The following is a 21,043-nucleotide window of genomic DNA, read 5'->3' as shown; positions in this document are numbered from 1 at the left end:
TGAAATAATAAAATAAAGTAGAGGTGATAAGGAATGCACTTGTTTGCGTTTTGTGGGATTAGTGAGACAACAGCAAAAACAAAAGCTTAATGGGATTAAAATCTAAGGACAGCAAACACAAACAATCAAGAAAGTGCAGCTTCGAACACACAATCACAAAAGAGAACCTAACTTCTTTAACCTAGAGTTTGCAGAGAATCGGGTTCAAGTACAAAGTAGGTTAACCTTCTTTTCTTTTTTTTTAATTGAAGTATAGTTGATTTACAATGTGTTATTTTCATCTGTACAGCACGATTCAGTTTATATATATATATACACACTTTTATATGTATTCTTTTTCAGATTCTTTTCCCTTATAGGTTATTACAAAATATTGAGTATAATTCTCTGTGCTACACCGTAGGTCCTTGTTGAGGTTAACCTTACTTTCAACTTATCACCCTATTTATTTAGCAAAATGAAAAATAACCTGGTGGGAAAAAAAAATAACCTGGTGGACAAAGAGTTTCCACAAAACCTTTCTTATCTTCCCCTAGTAAATTCTCTCACTAAAAGGAAAAGATAAACGGAACTTTTCTTGATAAGCCTTATCTTTAAGTTACAGATTTTTAAAAATTCATGAATGCTTGCTAGGACAAGAGAGGGTCAACAGCAGTTTACAGCAAAGAACTGTGATGTTACTTGCTACAGGGGACAGTTACAATCATGAAATCCAAAGGAATTGTAAGAGGTTTTTATTCCCTTAACCTTTATTCACGCACTAGAAGAGTTTTCGACAATTTATGAAACTTACAGACTTAAAATATAAAGGGCTTCAAACTATGGCTGTATTTAATACCATAATGTTAACTCAGATTTTAATGGCATGTTAAAAATTCAAAACCACAATTCCCCCCAGTAAATGTAACTATTACCATTTAGAGAAAATAATAGGGATAATCACATTTGTCAAATTTATTAAACCTGAAGCTATGTTAGTCACCATAATGACCTACTGTACTTTTGTTCTTTCATTAAAGAATTCTCAGACCATTCACTATTGAATTACTGTTTAACTGGGAAACTGAGGCAAAATACTGAATAACTTGCAAAGTCACAAGTGCAAAGTCCACTGTACAAAACTACTGAACCAGGCTCCCTGTTTATGTACTCTTCCAGATATAATTTAAACTGAGCAAAAGATGAATTCTAAATTCCGCATAAATTGCCTCTAACTGTGCCTTTCTTTTTGCTTGAAAACGCTTTTCATACATTGCCACCGATTCAGTTTCACCTGTAGGCAATGAACACAGAACTCATTGTGGGGAAAAACAAACCAGAATGTGAAAAAAGTAAGATAAGTTATCAGATATACAAGGGAGTGAAACAGTTGATTGAAAAGTACTTTAACCACAATACCTTTTCTCCATTCTTAAAAGAGGCATTTTGAATATTTTAGTTACTATTTCTTTCAAGAAAACCCCCAGTTTCCCAGTGCTCCCACATTGAGTACTCACCTGATTCATCTGAAGGCTGAATCCGGGCTTTTATTTCTGCTAAGCTGGGCTCCCCCTCTTGGGAGACCGATGCTGCTGCCCCCTCCTCTGTATCCTCTACCTTAGTCACGGTGAAGTGCGGCATTGCTGTAGTTAGGAACCCGTGCTCTCCCTATATTTAAGCTTCCTTCCAGTCTACCTTCCCTGCCTACCTCTTCCTTGCTGTGCCCTTTCCGACTCTGATCACTGTCCACAGGAGACCTAGTCTGGGAATCGGGAAGTACTTTCAGCTCACGTGACCTACAGCCCCAAGGGAGTGGAACCTAGAAGACACGCCTTCCACAGTGTTTACCATTCACTTAAAAGGATTAAGCACTCCACCTCTTGCTTATTGTTATTAAACTCTAAGAATCCCAAGAACTGTTTAGGCTGCTTTCCCAGAGCTGCCAATGGCTGGAGAGTGGGCAGAATGCATGGAACTCCGCCCACTCTGTGCTCACCCTCCTGTTTCCTTAAGTTATTTGCACGTCAGTATCTCAACCTCTGCTCTCATATCTCACAGGAGAAAGAAGATTAAGGAACAGTTCATTTTGTAAACTTTTCGTTTTAAAGAAAGACTTACATTAATTTAGAAAATCAAACTATTTGTAAGCTTCTGTTGTTGCTTTATTTCAAAGCATACTGAAACTACTCATACAAATCAATACAAGTTTTTTCTTATCTTTCAGATAAGAACATTCACTTGGCAAGTATTTAATGAATATCTATATATTTTATACAAGATATAGTTCTAGATGCTATAGTGTATACAAGGACATCCAAGAAGAGACATTAACTTTCCCGAAAGTCCAAGTTGTTTAAAAGAGCAAAATATTTTTAAAGGGAAGAGTTCAGAATTTTTTGTACTGTACAGAGTTTAAACATTGTGTTTTAAAGAAAAAAAAAAACAAGAAAATCCCTGATTAAGAGGTGTACAGTTCCTTCAGCACACACTTAAAATAACATACTTAACTTTATCAGATAACTGTGTTCTCAGTTGATGACTTTAACTACAGGGTATAAGGCCCTATCTCTGCACCTAGACAAGGGAGTTCAGTAACTTGAGCTCCGTGCTATTTTCCATTAATGATGTAATATGAGGGCTTTGTTGTTAGTAACACCTGACAAACAAGACTGCACTAAATTTAAAGAAGAATGATGGTTTATAATCCCCATTTATTCCAGTATATACCACTTCTTAAAGAGAATGAAGCCAATAGTTGTTAAAGACCTACTCTGTGCTCTGCATTGCACTAGAAACTTTCTGTTATGATCTCATTTAATCATCACAGCAACAGAAACATTAGGCTAGGAACTTGCCCAAAGTCACAGAGTTTGTAAATGGTGAAGCCTCACTTAAAAACCTCTAATACTCTTGCTGGTAGGCAGCATAGAAGTTTCATAGAAAGAAAACTCATATACACTTACCTCATTTTATTTCATGGGCTCCTGTTTAACACTGGTTTGTAATCTTGGCAGCACCATTGGTATCACCTGGGGAGATTTTAGAACAACTAATGCCTGGTCCCATCCCAGCTATTCTGATATAATTCCTCTGGAGTAGAACCTGGGCAATAGGACCTGTAAAAGTTCCCTCAGGTGGTTCTAACAGGCAGCCAAGGTTGAGAACTATCAATACTACAAGAGAAACGTTTGTCACTTGAGAAGCCTTTGAAACTGCTTTTTATCTCTGATAGAAACTAAATCAGGTGTGGTAGTGCCCTTGGTGATTTTTCCATATTTACAACTCAGGTAGCTACTCTGCTGATTTACTCAAAGGAACTACCAAATTGTCAGAGTTCAACATTATATTCTAGGTTCCAAATTTATTAATACTTTAGTGCCATTGGATATTTCCAATGGGATCTTACTTTTCATATTTAATTTATTAAGAGAGTTGAACTGTGGCTAATCTTTTATAGTCAGTGGACAGAAACAATGACTCATGCTTATAAATCTATGTACAGCTTGTACACATAAGCCTATGTACAAATGTTATCCTGTCACCTCTCCCCTCTAAAAAAAAACCCCAAACTAAGCAAGTAGGAATGTAACAAATTCCTGTTAAAACGATGAGTAATTTATTTACCAACTTAAGAGAGAGCCAACTTACCAATAGTTCTCTCCTAGACTGGACTGTAGATAACAGTGCAGGGGCATAAAATATTCAAGGCAAGTTTAAAGTAATATAGAAAACGTTGGGGGCGGGGAAAGTGGCAAAGAAGAGATGTGTAAGTGCTATATAGGAACAGTGGTTAGACAGAGAAGGTGGGATGTAAGAAACAGCTATTTAAAGTACAACAAACTACCACAAAGAGTATACCATTCCACAGCCACCATGATGGCTAAAACTGGTAAGACTGACAATTTTGGTGAGAATGTGGAATGAAAGGAACTTCCATACATCGTTACTGGAGTGTAAATTGGTTCACCCACTTTGGAAAGGGGTCTGGTACCTTCCCCTATAATCCAACAATTGCACTCCTCGGTATTTACCCCCCTGAATGAAAATAGTATAAGAATGTTCACAGAAGTTTATTAACAACAGGCCAAAACTGGAAACCCAAGCGTATATCCACAGGAGAATGGATAAACTCTGATATATTCATACAAAGGATTACTATTCAGCTATAAAAAGGAATGAACTAGTGTGATACCTACAACAATATAGGTGAATCTCAGAAACATTATGCTAGGTGAAAGAAGCGTACATAAACAAAAGTTTTTGTTTATGTTTTTTTTGTTAAGAGTACTTAAACAAAAGAGTACATAATATATGGAGCCACTAATAGGAAGTTTTAGAGCTGGCAAAGGTACTGTGGTGCAAAAACAACAGGATAATGGTTGCCTTTGGGGGAATGGAAGTGGAGACGGGGCATGAGAGAACTTCGCAGAGTGATGGTAATATTCCACATCTTGATAGAGTTTAAAGTTCCACAGGTATATGCATTTGTCAAAATTCTGCCAATCTTCACTTAAAATTTGTGTATTTGGGCTTCCCTGGTGGTGCAGTGGTTGAGAGTCCGCCTGCCGATGCAGGGGACACGGGTTCATGCCCCGGCCCGGGAAGATCCCACATGCCGCGGAGCGGCTGGGCCCGTGAGCCACGGCCGCTGGGCCTGCGCGTCCGGAGCCTGTGCTCCGCAACGGGAGAGACTGCAACAGTGAGAGCCCTGCATACCGCAAAAAAAAAAAAAAATTGTGTATTTCATGGTATGAAAAGTTTAACTCAAAAGAAAAAAGCTGCAAACAGATACTGAATTCTAACTAACAATCTGATTTTGAAGTATTTGGGAAAAATGAACTGATATCTGCAATTTGAACCTTGAAACCTTGAAATGCATATACTAAGATAAATGGATAGATATATGACAGGAGAAGTATTATAAAATACTAATGATAGATTCTGGGTGGTGAGTATACAAGTGTTCACTCTAAGTCTTGCAATTTTCTGTATTTCTGAAATTTTTCATAATAAAATGTTGAAAAAATACAATAAACTGACACCATTATGAAAATGAATAGGCAAGTCAAAGACTGGGAGAAAATATTCATAAAACATATGCTTGGGCTTCCCTGGTGGCGCAGTGGTTGAGAGTCCGCCTGCTGATGCAGAGGACGCGGGTTCGTGCCCTGGTCAAGAAAGATCCCACATGCCGCGAAGCGGCTGGGCCCATGAGCCATGTCCGCTGAGCCTGTGCGTCCAGAGCCTGTGCTCCGCAACAGGAGAGGCCACAACAGTGAGAGGCCCGCGTACGGCAAAAAAAACCCAAAAATCAAAAAAACATATGCTTGACAAAGGACTTGTATTTTGAGTATACAATGATCCCACATGCCGTGGAGCAACTAAGCCCGTGCACCACAACTACTGAGCCTGCGATCTAGAGCCCATGGGCCACAACTACTGAGCTTGGGGGCCACAACTACTGAGCCCACATGCCACAACTACTGAAGCCCGTGCACCTAGAGCCCATGCTCCATAACAAGAGAAGCCACCACAATGAGAAGTCTGCACACCGCAACAAAGAGTAGCCCCTGCTCGCCACAACTACAGAAAGCCTGTGCGCAGCAACGAAGACCCAACGCAGCCAAAAATAAATAAATAAAATAAATTTTAAAAAAAGAAAATGAACAAAAGATTCAAACAGACAATTCACAAAGGAAGCTATACACATGGCTAATAGCACTTGAAAAACTGCTCAGTGGCCATCAAGGAAATGCAAATTAAAATCACAATTAAAACTGTTGGCAAGGGGCTTCCCTGGTGGTGCAGTGGTTAAGAATCCGCCTGCCAATGCAGGGGATATGGGTTCGAGCTCTGGTCCAGGAAGATCCCACATGCAGTGGAGCAAATAAGTCCATACACCATAACTACTGAGCCTGCGCTCTAGAGTCAGCAAGCCACAGCTACTGACCCCACGTGCTACAACTACTGAAGCCCGCACGCCGAGAGCCTGTGCTCCGCAACAAGAGAAGCCACTGCAATGAGAAGCCCACGCAACACAAAGAAGAGCGGCCCCCACTTGCCACCACTAGAGAAAGCCTGCGCACAGCAACAAAGACCCAACACAGCCAAAAATAAATAAATAAATCTATAAAAAAAATTGTTGGTGGCAAGGATGTAGAGCAAATGTTGGTGTGATGACTTTGGAAGAATGTCTGGCAGTTTTGTGGGGGTTTTTTGCAGTACGCGGGCCTCTCACTGTTGTGGTCTCTCCCGTTGCGGAGCACAGGCTCCGGATGCACAGGCTCAGCGGCCATGGCTCACGGGCCCAGCGGCTCCGTGGCATATGGGATCTTCCCAGACCGGGGCACGAACCCACGTCCCCCCTGCATCGGCAGATGGACTCTCAACAACCACTGCGCCACCAGGGAAGCCCTGGCAGTTTTTTAATAAGTTTAAACATACACTTACACTATGACCCAACAATTCCTTTTTTTTGTTGTTGTTTTTTGCGGTACGTGGGCCTCTCACTGTTGTGGCCTCTCCCGTTGCGGAACTCAGCGGCCATGGCTCACGGGCCCAGCCACTCCGCAGCATGTGGGATCTTTCCGGACCGGAGCACGAACCCGCATCCCCTGCATCCGCAGGCAGACTCTCAACCACTGCGCCACCAGGGAAGCCCCAGCAATTCCTTTTCTAGGTATCTACCCAAGAGAAATAAAAGCTAAGTCCACAAAAAAACTTTTGAACATGTATGTTTTTAGCAGCTTTATTCATAACAGCCCAAACAGGAAAGAGCCTAGGTATCCATCACAAGATAAACAACCTATAGTATATTCATACAATAGACTATTACCCAACAATAACCAGGAATGAACTACTGATACATTCAACAACATGGTTGAATCTCAAAAACATTAGAAATTATACATCACACATTAATTATACACACACTGAAGTGCTTAGGTGTGAAGCACATTGATGTCTGCAACTTACTTTGAAATGCTTCAAAAATGGATGGATCAATGGAAGGAATGAATATGTGAAAAAACAAATATAGCATGGATTTCCCTGGTGGCGCAGTGGTTAAGACTTGGTGCTCCCAATGCACGGGGCCTGGGTTCGATGATCCCTGGTCAGGGAACTAGATCCCACATTCATGCCTCAACTAAGGGAGCCCGCCGGCTGCAACTAAACTAAGACCCGGTGCAACCAAATAAATTTAATTACTTAATTAAAATGTGGGTTTTTAAAAAAAAAACAAATATACCACAATGGTTTTTTTTGTTTTTTTTTTTTTTGGTGGTACGCAGGCCTCTCACTGTTGTGGCCTCTCGCGTTGCGGAGCACGGGCTCCGGACGCGCAGGCTCAGCGGCCATGGCTCACGGGCCCAGCCGCTCCGCGGCATGTGGGATCTTCTCAGACTGGGGCGTGAACCCGTGTCCCCTGCATCGGCAGGCGGACCCTCAACCACTGCGCCACCAGGGAAGCCCAGCACAATGTTAATTATAGCATCTGGAGGCTATGGATATGGGTGTTCATCATACAATCTTTCAACTTCTGTATATGTTTGAAATTTTTCATTAAAAAATGTCAGAAAAAAATACAATGAACTGAATGAAGTTTACTGAAATCTAAAAAACTTTGGATCTGAGTATAAAACAAGTCACTTATGGTCAAATTTCACTTCACATAAAATTCAGGCAGCTGCATAAATGCTTTTCCTGATTCTAGAGTGTTGAATATTGTTTGAAATGAGAGTCATCATACAGGCTTGAAATATAGTTTCACATTAAAAAAAAAAAAAAACCCAAGGAATTCCCTGGGGTCCAGTGGTTGGGACTCCACGCTTCTACTGCCAGGGGCCCAGGTTCCCAGGTTCGATCCCTGGTCGGACAACTGAGATCCTGCATGGCATATGGCCAAAGAAACAAACAAAAACAAAAAACAAAAACAAAACAAAAAACCCCACCACAACTGAATCACTTTGCTGTGCAGCAGAAATTAACACGAGATTGTAAATCAGCTATACTTAAATAAAATAAATTTTTAAAAAATCTATGGTATTTTGAAGCAGTAAGATATGAGGCCAGCCTACGGCAAAAAGGGCATTTCTTACAGTATTACTTCCACAGTGCTTTATACATTAGGCTAAATATTATACATATTATATTTATTTTTATTAGTCTCAGTAAAACACTTGTGACTATACTGTGTCTGTATTTTTAAAAAAGCATGCCCATTCTTTAAAAGAATGTGTCTACTTTGGGTAATATTTTGAAAGTACAATTTACCATTCTACACTATTCTATTATTAATTTTTAATCATGGCTAACAATTTAATTTTTCATCATGGCTAACAATTCATGATAACCAGCATTTTATTTTATTCAACCCATTTATTAAAAAAATGAAGACAAACTAGGTTCAGTGAAAAGACTGAAACAAGGGAAAGTCAGTGGGAAATTATTTTCGACATAAGGATTCTCTATCAGTTTTTAATATTTTGTTATATGCCATCACTAAAAACCATTCAATTTTAAAGCAAATCATATATGTATTTCCTCTTGGTTTGCAGAAACTGAGAACTGTATTGTACAAAAGTTATGCAAATTATCTAGAACCACACAATCTCATTGCAAATTATCTCTGGTAAAGGACTATTTTCCTCTAAATTTCCAGTTCTTTGTGGGCTAAAAATTTTGAAAAAAAACCCAATAATAATTTTAAAAATTACTAGAAAATGAAAAATATACAAAACACAAATTCCAATTTTTATTATTAGATTCAATAGACATAAACCTGCTTTAACAAACTGCTATGCAAGTTTCTAAAAACTCTGAATTTCTGAACTCATCTCCTCACAGACATAATAAATAGCTCATGGTCCAGCACCGTCTGCATACAACACTGAATGGCTCTGTTAGAGAATGATCTAAACATTCTGCTAGAAGAGAATGAGCAGTTCATTACCCAAATTTAGAGATATAGTTGGAGCCTGAAAAGTATACAGATTCTCATTATGTATATACAAATTTCCTATTTACCGTATTCAGCAAAACCTTTTTCTCCTTCAGACACTGGGACAGTAAATATTAATTTAAAATATAAAAATGATCACAAACTAAATCTTGCCTTACTATGTAGACAATTATAAGAAGACTTAAATGAATCAATTACTTTGATGAGGACCAACTATCATGGATAGTAAGGACTTAAAACTTCTAAATCTCAAAATTACATAAAATTGTCTATGAATAGATTTTTATAAAATGGCATGAATGATGAATAATGTATTTTGGGACTAACGACTGAAAGACAGTAAATACATAAAAGACATTATTTTCTAATGGATTCGTAATATTGTAGGGTAAGGATGACAAAGAGTTCTCCAAATCAAAACATCAGAAAAATCTATTCTTTACTGAGGCTGAAGGAATCGTGCATTTATTCAATATATATTTGAGTGTTCACTATGTGCCAGGAAACAGGAATACAATGGAGAACAAGACACTGCTCCTGCCCTCAAGGAGTTCACAGTCTTATTATCCAATTAACTACACAATAAAAGGCAATATAAAACAATATACTGTAATACAGTATAAGCATAGAAAGAATCTTGAGAGCACAACACAGCACTACCTTGCCCAGTTACTTCTACAGGGACCTAAAGTTGTGAGTCTTCACTAGAGGAAAGAATGTAGTAGGATAGTTGATGGCTAGCTAATTTGCTAGCTACGCCTTCCATTTTGGCTACTGATCCAAATTCTAAAGAAGACATTATCAAAAGCCTCTGAGTACTTAGAGCCCTCTGCTTCTACTGTTAACTTTTTCACAATATTGCAATTCCCTGTATAAGACTGCTCACCTCAATGTCATCATGCCCTAGGTATGATAGGACCCAAGAATCACCAACCAGAGGTAGCACTGGCAGCTACTAACATGGACTACTCAGTAACTCAGAATCTCATTTCTGATGTATGACATTTCATTCTTTTACTATGAAATACACTGTATGGGCTTCTAGTCAAGGCTACCAATACTGTATAGAAAATTAAACTGATGTTAAGCACCATACTGTCAAAACTTAGGACATATTTCTAAAAAATGTAGAGAAAGGAAAATGAAAACATAATTTGAAACAAAATTTCCTTGTTAATTTTCACCTCAGAGAACAAGTATTTTTATAAGTTATTGCTTCCTTCCTCCCCTGAAACAAAACTCCATTTTAAAATAGATCTACTGAGACAGGGGTCAAAATATGAATATTCATTAACTTTAGATGGACTAATGTAACTAAATCAGTAACTATTCATGTAATTCAGCACTATTATACTGCCCTAGTTATCTGAGATCATTTGTGTAAAAGACAGTAAAATACACATTGTTAGGCCAGATTTCTTGTTAGGAACACAGAACCTTAAGTTATTCTGGAAACATGTCATTTTACTACTTTTTTAGAAAAACCATTTTCTTTCATGCCCCCAATCCCAGGCAAAATAATTGCAAAAATGTACCCAGAAGATAAAGACTGCATTTCCTTATGCTTGCTCTATTATACATTTGAAGCTGAATAAATGTTTCAACAGAGCCAGCCACCATTAGCAGAGGAAGTGTAATGACAATAATACTGGTGTTAGAATCACAAACACTGGGTTCAAATCACTATTCTTCAATTTATTACTTGTATGACCCTGGGCAGGTTACTTAACCTTATGAGCTTCAGCTTTTTCCTGGAGAAGAAATCCACCTTAGCTCAGAAGAAAATGACTTTTTTTTTTTAAATGAAAAAGTATCAGAACTGATGATTTTTCAGCAAAGGAAAGAATTAACCTCATCTAATAGGCAAGCCTGTTCTCTATTTCCTATTAATTCCTAAAATTTTACTTGGAAATTAGAACACTGCTAAATTAGAAAAAAAATAAATCAGGGGGCTTCCCTGCTGGCGCAGTGGGTGGGAATCTGCCTGCCAATGCAGGGGACACGGGTTCGATCCCTGGCCTGGGAAGATTCCCACATGCCGCGGAGCAACTAAGCCCGTGTGCCACAACTACTGAGCCCGCGCGCCTAGAGCCGGTGCTCTGCAACAAGTGAAGCCACGACAATGAGAAGCCCGCACACCACTCGCTGCAACTAGAGAAAGCCGGCGCACAGAACAAAGACCCAACACAGCCAAAAATAAAAACAAATAAATAAATAAATTTATTTTAAAAAATAAAAATCAAAAGCAGAATTTTTTACATGCACCTTGGGATGTAAATTAACTGTTGTGAAAATAAGTATTATTTCTGGATATAAAAAAATGAGCTTAAATATTAAAAGCAAATGCTCTCAAAATAAAGATAAATTTCAGTTGATTCAATTATCATAGCTCCTCGAAGTGAAAATGTACATGTGTATACAAGGGTTTTAAACTTCTTAGTGTTTTCTTTTTGTAAAATTAGCAATATGAAAAATGAATACCCTTACCCCAAAAGGGAAAACAGTCTTGTCTGGTAAAATGGAAGAAATTTAGGCGCCACTTTGCCAAAAATTAAAGCTATCTACCAAATGGTTCCAACTGTAAACAGATGAATGCTATCAACTGAATATCTTGCACGGATTTCTCAAGGCCATATGAAATGTAATAAGGCTTAGCAATGCAGTAACAAAAATACAAAGCAGAAGACTGAAACCCAGCTCTCAGTTAAAATAATACGAAATTTTAAAAAGAAAAAAACAAAAAACTAAAGTTAGGATTAAGACCGAAGTATACCTGCCATTTCCTAACAACTTAATACAGCTTTTGTTTTCTATTTCTGTCCTTTCCAAGTACAAAAACTTAGATTTTAAGGAAAAACAAAAAAAAGTTTTAGACCTTACATTTTTTCAGTTAAAACATCCAGTGGTAATTTCAAATTTTCAAGTTTTACATAGCCTCTCAGATTGACTTATTAATTGTACAATATTGGTTTGATTCTGAAATCTTGTTAACTGTGAATTCCACCCGTGATTTTACAGTAGCTTAAAATTCTTCAAAAGTAAAATGCACTTGAATATCAGAAATGTTAAAAATATGACAAATGTACACCTTAGAACTGAGCAAATATGGTAATAATATTTCCTATTAATCAACTATTAAACTTCTGCAGTTAAAGCAAGGTGCTGTGTGTGTGGTATTGTATGTTCTTCAGTCTTGTGCTCATATCTTTATACATAATTGCAGGGATTCTACAAAGTACACCAAAGCATTAATAACAGGGTTTTAATGGGGAATATCTTCTTGGTTTTCCATATACTTAAAAAATTTCATTAAAATAATACATTGTTTTACACAATCATAAAATAAAATGCTTTCATGATTCCTACAATACGGCTCTCCAAATTTTCATACCTACTGCTAAGAAACACATCACCAAGAACTTAAACACATAAAATCTGCATTATTCTGAGTCAACAAGCCCACCAGATGCAGCTGTGCAGCTTACATCAGACCAAAAGGGCAAGAGGGTTGGGGGAACTGAAATCCAGTTTGCCCTTCTCCAGTGAAGCTTGCAAGGGGTCTGGCTGGTCCAGAAGTATTTATTACGCAGAGGAGGCAAAAGGAGCACCACGATTCAAAAGTTTACAGCAAATATCGTCCTTCTAGGTCAGTACAAATTGCCTTAAACGTCAGTATTAGAAACGTTCCCCTTATTCTAAGAGACTTAACATTAGAAAAGCATGACTTTTATAAGATTCTTAGGTACCCAGGAGTGTCCTCTTCCTTCTTTTCCATTCCAGTACAGGTAATAATATCAAAGCAAAGTTTATGAGAATCTGGGATCAAGAAACATGCCTCTGACAGGAAAAGAATGAGGCCCCTCATGGAAAGAATTAGTGAGGATATAGAAGAGACCACCCAAGAAAAAGACAATAAGTTGAAGCAATCACTCTTCCAATCACTAATATTTAATCAAATATCTAGAGTATTCTAGGACAGAATCTATAAAAGAAAGTCCTTTCTATTAAAGTAGCTTTCTGGGGCTTCCCTGGTGGCGCAGTGGTTAAGAATCCACCTGCCAATGCAGGGAACACGGGTTCGAGCCCCGGTCCGGGAAGATCCCACATGCCGCGGAGCAACTAAGTCCGTGCGCCACAACTACTGAGCCTGCGCTCTAGAGCCCGCGAGCCACAACTACTGAAGCCCGCGCGCCTAGAGCCCATGCTCTGCAACAAGAGAAGCCACCGCAATGAGAAGCCCGCGCACCGCAACGAAGAGTAGACCCTGCTCGCTGCAATCAGAGAAAGCCGGCGCGCAGCAACAAAGACCCAATGCAGCCAAAAATTAATAAATAAATAAAATTAATTTAAATAAATAAATAAAGTAACTTTCTGGGTTGCAGCCCAACCTTTTAAAAGCTTGTATTACAGATATTTTCAAATATACACAAAATCAGAGAAAACAGTAAAATGAATCCTCATTAATCCAATTCAACCAATTATAAATGTTTCCCAATCGTATCTATCTCTCCTCAACTGTTTTGTGGCGTGGGGGGAGGGAGGGTGGAGTACACTTCGTTTCACCTGTAAATATGTCAATATGTATCTCTACAGATAAGGGCTTTATATTACCACAATGTCATAAATGTACCTAAGAAAATTCACAATAATTCCTTAGTATTTTTTAACACCAAGTACGTGGTCAAATTTCCCTGATTTTCTCAAAAGTGGCTTTTTACAGTTGTTTTGTTCACATCTGGATCCAAAGAAATTCCACACATTGCATTTGGTTGATCAGCTTTTTATCTGTAACAGCTCCCCCACCCCCACCCCTTTGCTCTCTCCTCCACTCCATGCCATTTATTTGTTGAAAAGTCTAGTTATTCAATAAAAGTTCCCACATTCTGGATTTAGCTGATTGCTACTTGTGGTGTAAAGTAGTATATTATAAAGTTTAATCATTGGCTTTGCAGTATGGAGGAGAGGGGGAAAAAACAGATGTGGTCTGTAACCAAAACGCTTCACACGAGTGCTACTTGTCTTTAAAAAAAAGTAGGGGGAGGAATCGAGCTTGGAAAAAAAAAATCTATCAGAGGATGCTATCAGGAAAGCTAAGAAGGTGCCAAATCCATGTGTTTTTACAAAACTATCCATTTTACTATGTTACACAATGTTAGTTACAGCTCTCTGTTAGTGTGTCAAAGTGAAATGGTAGTATTCAATAACCATATAATATGAAAGGTATATTTAAAAGAAAGGTAATAGTCACCTGCAATTGGCAATACAATGTAATTCACTTATTTTTGCTTGGGGCAAAAAACTAGAATTTTTTTCCAAAAGTATAAAAAGATTGCTTGGTACTTTGAAACATGCTTTTATGAAAAATAAAAAGATAGCTTTGCAACATTATTCTGATTCTTAGTCAAACGTTATTTAACCCTAGCATGAGAGATTGATGTGTCCTACGAATAACCCACAGAATTGGTAGACCAGCAGAGTGGGCTAAACGTCCATGTGTACCATAATGGCACCAAGTGCAGATAAATACTCTGTAAGACCTACTGGCATTTAAGGAAAAGCCTGCTGGGCCTTGTCCACTTGGTGAACTTCTGCTTACCCTTTGCAACCCACCTCAGGTAGGAAAGTTCTTCCCATGCATATAAGATTAATCCCTCTTCCCTTCTGAGCTATGGTCTCCAACTCTGGCTGAAGAGTTTTTAAATACTGTGGACAAAGAATGTTGCCTGCCATATCAGTGAACAAAGGATGTTGAGGCCATCGAGCCATCAGTCACTGCAGCCACCCGCAATGGTGCACCCTGAGGGAATTCAAGATGGAGAAAAACAGGATACTGGCCCTAGATAGCTAAGGCTCATCTTAAAGGAATAATTTCAATAAGCCCAGAGTCCTGCATCTTCTCATACACAGAACAGCACTAAATTCAATAACTTGAGATGTCTGGTTTTCTTTAATTAGCAGTAATCTTTTGATGTTTCCACGACTTGGTTTTTTTTTTGCAAAAACTCCTGAATATCCTGGCTCCTGCCTTACATCTTCACAACAGTCCCTCAGAGCTGTATGAGAGGTTGTCTTATCGAGGGCTTAAGTCCTCAGTAAGTCTGTCAAGTAAAACGTAATTCTCAACTTTTAGGTTGTGCATTTTTTTCAGTCGACAGCATTATGCTCTTCAGGTCCCTGTCCTCAAGAACCTACAGCCTAACGGAGGAAGATAATATGTAAACAAACAAATAAAAAAACAAAATTCAGTGAAATAGGTGCTCTAGTAGTAGTCTGTATAAGAGATATAGGGACTTAAAGAACTGATCTGATCTATCTGGGTGTCGGGTTGAATGAGAAAAGGTTTCAGAGGTGGCTCCATGAAGGAGGGGCTTATCTAAATAATTTTTGCATCTCTACCAGCTAACATCCCTCAGTAAAACTTGGTGACAGCCAGCCTCCAAGTTGGTACACTTAGAGGGCCTGACTCAACTGGCTTTTATTTTTACTCCACTTCAGAAACCCACTCCCAAGGCGGCACACTCGAACATGTTAACACTGGAACTGCCCCACCTCTGAATCCATTAACCCTAACATTCATCTATCTGATCACAGTCTTCAATCCCTCTACATCATTCACTATCACTTTTACCTCGTCAAGTCCTCCAGTCTCTCGGTGTCTCCATTTTACCTCAGTTCATCATTTTCCTTAACTATACTTTTCTACCGTATTATTCTAAAATTGGCTGTATTTTTCTTGTTTTTGTATTTTGATGTATACTTCTATTCCTGCACTTATCATACAGCATTATAATTTATATGAAAATTTGTTTGCTTTCTCTATTAGATCAAAACTTTCCTTAGAACAGTAATTGGATTCTTTTTCTCAGTCCTGCATCCTTAGCACCCAGAACAGAGCCTGGCCCATAATAATTGATCAGTAAATGTTGGTGCAAGTGTTCTTGTCATTTCCACCACTATTGCCATGAGCGCTCCAAAGGCAGAACCTATATTTTACCTGAGCATTTCCTATAGTTCCTACTGGAGTGCCTCACACACATCAGAGCCTCAGGGAGCATTTGTTGAATTGTAAAAGGTTGAAATGTTATTAGAAAATGTATAAGACATATAAAAATATGTTCTCTTCTCTATTTTGGTATTATTATTTTAACAATCATTTAAGTTAACCAAATGGTTATGAGGCAAATGTAAACAATGTTCATCATGGCAGAGGCAAAATGATGTAATGAAAAGCCCTGGACAGAAGTCAGGAGGCCTGCATTTCAGTCTTGGCTCTGCCACTCATGATCTACAAATAACTATCTCTGTAAGCCTTAGTTTCCTCATTTATTAAAATGGGCTTTGACCAGAATTTGATTCTTGATCATCTGAGGTTCCCTAACTAACATGCTATGGCTCATAAAACTTTTTAAATTACAAAAGTGATACACTCTCAATATAAAAGATTGTACATGCCCTACTGAATTGTTTAGATAAAGGAAAATTCCCACTCTCCACCCTATTTTCATAACTGTCCAGAGGTATCCACTCTCAGCAGTTCCTTCTGTACCTTTAAGGCATTCTTCGTGCATAAGCAAGTACAGTGCTAAGATCGCTGATTTTATTTACCAACTTGACAGTCTCATAAGTTCTAATGGAACCTTGACAAAATGAAAAAGAACTATAAACACTTTGATAGCAGAAAGATAATTACTACTCAAAAGGCCAACAGTAGAAAAAAATTAAAACACAGATAGAAATAAATATTTAAAATTTCGTGTGTCACCCCACCTTGGTTGTGCAATGTAATGTGAATAAAAGGTATATGACACGATAAGAAACTTAAGGTGGGAAGAAACGTGGGAGGCATGGGAATTGTGGGGAAAGGAGAGAGAATGATACCAATGTCACAACCACTGAAGGATGTAAAAAGGGTCCCCCCACCAAAAAAAAAATCACAAAATTCTAAATGGTAAAATAGCAAACACAATTCTGAAATACATTATGAACTTAAGGATAGAGTCCACTGTAGAAGAGGAAGTAGTTGTTTTCCTATACTAAATCCAACCCAGAGACAAATGTAGATTAACACGTCCTTGATTTTCTTGACAACAGCATCCTTTGAAGATCAACATCTAAGTCCAGTAAGGGTATCTGCATATTACAAAGCCATAGGTGAAATAATTACATTTCTAACCAGTTCCCTCTGATGGTGTGGAAAATATATCACAGGATGATCATCATAAGAAATTTTTTAAAAGACAATAAGAGAAAAATAGGTCATTGGGAAAGTAGGAAACTTGATTCCCAAGAATACTCTAGGGAAAAGTGCGATCTAATGGCTGGATTGTTAATTTCCCTTTCTCTAGTACCAGAGACTATTTAAACATTAAGGAAGATGTTAGGTAGAGAACCAAGCTTTAACTTCTGTACCCAGCTAAACGAGATAGATTTTACCTACACACGTCCCCAGTTTTACCTTATGGTGTAAAGCAATACCACTCTAGACCTTAAAGAATGCTTATAGATAAGGACAGAAGCCTAGACAAGGATCCCGTTTCTGCAAGGCTAACTAACACATTACTGAAATAAGTCCACTTTTAAAAACAGAATAAAAATACAATTCCATAATATATAAGTCACAAACCCAACAACATTTAACTATAAATTACCTAATGACAATTACAGCATTAAAAAAATTAACACTTACAGTCTTATCTGGTATTTTTACAACCTAAATAGAGTATGATGTGTAAAAACTAAAACTACAATTTAGAATTAATTTGTAAGAAGAGAAAATGATGAATTATTTTTTATTCCATAATGTAATTTTAACACCATGGTACCTAGTGTAAAGTCTGCCAAGAAGTTGAAAATTGTTAAAAGTCCAAGAATCGACCTGTAATGTCTTCATAAAAAAAAAGATTAGCCAAGGATAAGTGAATTCCAGGACTATAAACTTTACCAAATCTACCTTGTCTCCAGACATTAAAAAACAGAAATAAGGAACTAAAATCATTCTGGTTTCCTGCACCCTTTAGGTTAGGAGGAACAATATTTCCTGACACCGGAAAATGGCAATTCAGTGGCTGAAGCTACGGTTTTCAAGAAGTTTTCATTACCTGACAGATCTACGTTAGTTAGAACATAGCATAAAACTAAATATATAAAGCAGTACGGCACTTCTCAAACTTTTCTACTTCAGAGTCCGAAAAATGTTATGACCTCTCTGTTTTATCTCATCACCCCTTTCTCACTAAACCCAATGAAAACCTCCAAGCCCGCAGACACAAATTGGTTTAGGAAGCTGAACGTCTACAGTGGTCAATATAAGTCAGAAGTAGCTTGTGTGCTACTTCCTGACTACAAAGTCTCAGCACTCAGTACATTCCATCTAAGCTTCAAAGTGAAGAAATTATGTGGGAATCAGAAATCTCCATTTGACAGGATAGCCCCCTCAGATCTACCCAGCCTCACCCTGAGTGAGCTGTGCTACTCGAACCACTGTCTCTGTAAAATATAATTTTTTAAAAAGAATTTTGTGATACAGTATCTGAAGTCTTTACAGGAAAGCCACTAACTAAGATATGATCAATAACTACTCCTCATAACTGGCCTTAAAAGCAAACTGTAACAGTTGGAACCCCAAAGACAACTCTCCACTAAATTTTACAATTTAGGATTCTCCATGCTGGAAAATTGTTTAATTCTTTGATATTCATCCTTAACCAAAATACCCATTTCAATTCTAAGAATACAAGAATGAGGAAGTCAAAACATACATCTACAAAAAAAAAAAAAAAAAAAAAACAAAAAAACAAAAAAAAAAACCATACATCTACTTTCCTTCTTGTCATATACCTTTGCACACACCAAATTACTATTGCAGAGATCCACTATAACCATTATTCCAAAGGGTTCCTAAGCATCTCAAAAAGAGGTACCTTGGTTCCTGATGATTATTCTATAATGGAAAAATGATTTCCCAGTATATTGTCATCCTGGACAAATAAGCCAGTAATGGAAATATTTTGTTGTCTGTGTTTCTACTTACCCTCAGTAACATCCTGGTGGTTAGAAGTCCGGTCACTAGCTGGATCCAGTGCAACAGTCGCCAGTGAACTGGTGGCTCCAGACATCTCACTTATAGGCTCACTACGGCTTGTTTCAGGTACACTTTCCCGGGAGCTAAATCTTACCCGGGAACTGGATCGAGAACTGAGGTCCGGGCTGGTGTCTGACAAACCTGGAATGTCATCGATCTTTGTTGGTGTCACCATGAACCGAACTGAAGCCATCTTGGTGGTGTTTTCTGAAGGATGCATTTTTCTTTTTCTTTTCCTTTATAAGGACAAAGAAAAAAGAAAAAACCCTGCAAAACCCTTCCTCCTATGCTAGCAATTTTGGTTGCAAAAATAGAAAAGATAACTTAAAAAAAAAAACTCTCAATTACCTTGATTTACACCACACAAAAAGCCACTATATATGACTCCTTCTACTCAGAATTCAAGCCGCCTGTCCTAAAAAGTGCACTACCAGCAGCTGAAAAATATTTAAGGAAAAAAAAAAAAAGACAAACGATGACAATCTCGTGTAACTTCGTTCCTTCAGAATGAAGAGCTATCTTAGTCATCTCGCCTGGTCCAGGGATGCGGGCAGACAGCCATGGTCTCAGAGAAGCAGGTGACGAAGCCTTTCTCTCCTCGACCTTAAGGTTTCTGCCGAGGTAGTTAGTCCCTTATCTGTAAATGTCCCACGACTAGATGAGCAAAGTGCGCAGAGGCCCACCCTTATCAGGCGAATATAGACAGTATAGATCAGATTGCGAAACGGTGTACACCCGACCACCTGTTGTGTATCAGGTGAATACCCCACAGGTCTGGCTGGGAGGAGATGTGTGTAGAGCCACCCGATGTTTTTGAGGCCGATAATCCACTTGGGTCTGGTGGGAGAGGTGAGCATGCATAACGGGAAAAATATCGCACACTATGGATGGAGGAGAATGAGACAAGGGTGAGGAGAGGAGGTTGCAGGGGCAAAGCGGATTCCTGCCTCCGAGAGGTCTGCGGGGGTGGCCCTCCCGCTCTTCTGGCAGAAAGGTCCCTGGGATCTGGGAGGAGGCGGCTAGCGGATCGAGACTCCGCGGACTGCAGTTCAGGGTCGTGGCAGGTAGCTGCTAGTCCATCGAGCCCCCGATCGGTTTGCAGGGTTTCTCCTGCGTGTGACAGGACGAGCCACCCCTTTGCCGGAGACGCTTTCCTCCCCTACCAGGGCCCCGGCGCAAGGTCAGCCCCTTCGCTGTTCTTCCTTCGGGCCCTAACAGAAGAGGAGACGGCCTCGCAGGCTGGCCCTGGCTGAGCAGGAGGGAGCGGCGAGGATGAGGGTAGGAGGAGGTCGCAGGTGCGGGATCCCGGCGCCAGCTGATTCGGATGCGCGCGCAGCTGTTGTTTACCAGCGGGTAACTGTTTCCGAGCCGCGGCGGGCGCCGGGGGGCTCGGGCTGCCGGGGAGGGAGCCTCCTCCCCGGTCAGATGCCAGAGCAGCAGTTACGTGACCTCGCCGCCCCCGGCCCCGGGCCCGGCGGGCTGTGCCGGCGGCGCCGCAGCCCCTCCCTTTCCTCCCCGCTCGTTCCTCATTCGAGGTTAACGGTCTGAAGAGAAACCTGGGGGAGCGGTCGGAGGGCGTCACAGTCCCACGAGCACCCGAAAGCCCCGCCCAGTCTCTGCAGCCCGCGAAGTGGCGGAGAGGGCTCCGCGCATGCGCTCGCCCGGGTCGCAGCGGGACTGGCGGACAAGGGGCGGGGCCGAATGTGGGAGGCCCGGAGCATGACGGGAATTGTAGTTGGGTATGGGGTCCTGAGCTGCCTTTATCTGAGAAAACAAACGCTTTTCGCTCTTGGTCCTGCTGTGTTGTGGTCTTGCTGTGTTGCACAAACTCATTCTGGAGGTAGGCGATGCCCCTCAGACCCTCAGAAACCATCTCTCTTTACTAAGAGTGTCCCTGAAAATACCACTCATAATTTCTTTAAAAATTACAAACCTCTCAATACCATATATCTCCAATATATGGTATATATTGGGTATGACCCTCATTGGAGTTTTTATGTAGTGGTCTATTATAAAGCATT

General features: G+C 39.5%; 1 protein-coding gene across 2 annotated transcripts in view; it reads right to left on the bottom strand.

Moving 5' to 3' along the window:
- SLC12A6 (solute carrier family 12 member 6) overlaps positions 1 to 20,544 on the bottom strand; it is an 88,874-nt gene extending 68,330 nt beyond the window's left edge. Inside the window, exons 1-2 of one of the 2 annotated variants that reach the window (XM_024755794.1) lie at positions 19,371 to 20,544; positions 18,972 to 19,258 (exon numbers count right to left, since the gene is read on the bottom strand). In XM_024755794.1, the coding sequence (XP_024611562.1) occupies positions 18,972 to 19,242 (271 nt within the window). In that variant the 5' untranslated portion in view covers positions 19,243 to 19,258; positions 19,371 to 20,544. Of the gene's footprint in view, positions 1 to 1,496; positions 1,746 to 18,971; positions 19,259 to 19,370 lie in introns of those variants that run through there. The other variant, XM_024755795.1, reaches the window with a different exon arrangement.
- Positions 20,545 to 21,043: the final 499 nt, after the last annotated feature.

Source organism: Neophocaena asiaeorientalis, unplaced genomic scaffold (genome assembly GCF_003031525.2).
Source record: "Neophocaena asiaeorientalis asiaeorientalis breed wild unplaced genomic scaffold, Neophocaena_asiaeorientalis_V1.1 scaffold945, whole genome shotgun sequence".
Classification (NCBI taxonomy): domain Eukaryota; kingdom Metazoa; phylum Chordata; class Mammalia; order Artiodactyla; family Phocoenidae; genus Neophocaena; species Neophocaena asiaeorientalis.
This window is presented reverse-complemented; position numbering and strand designations above follow the sequence as displayed.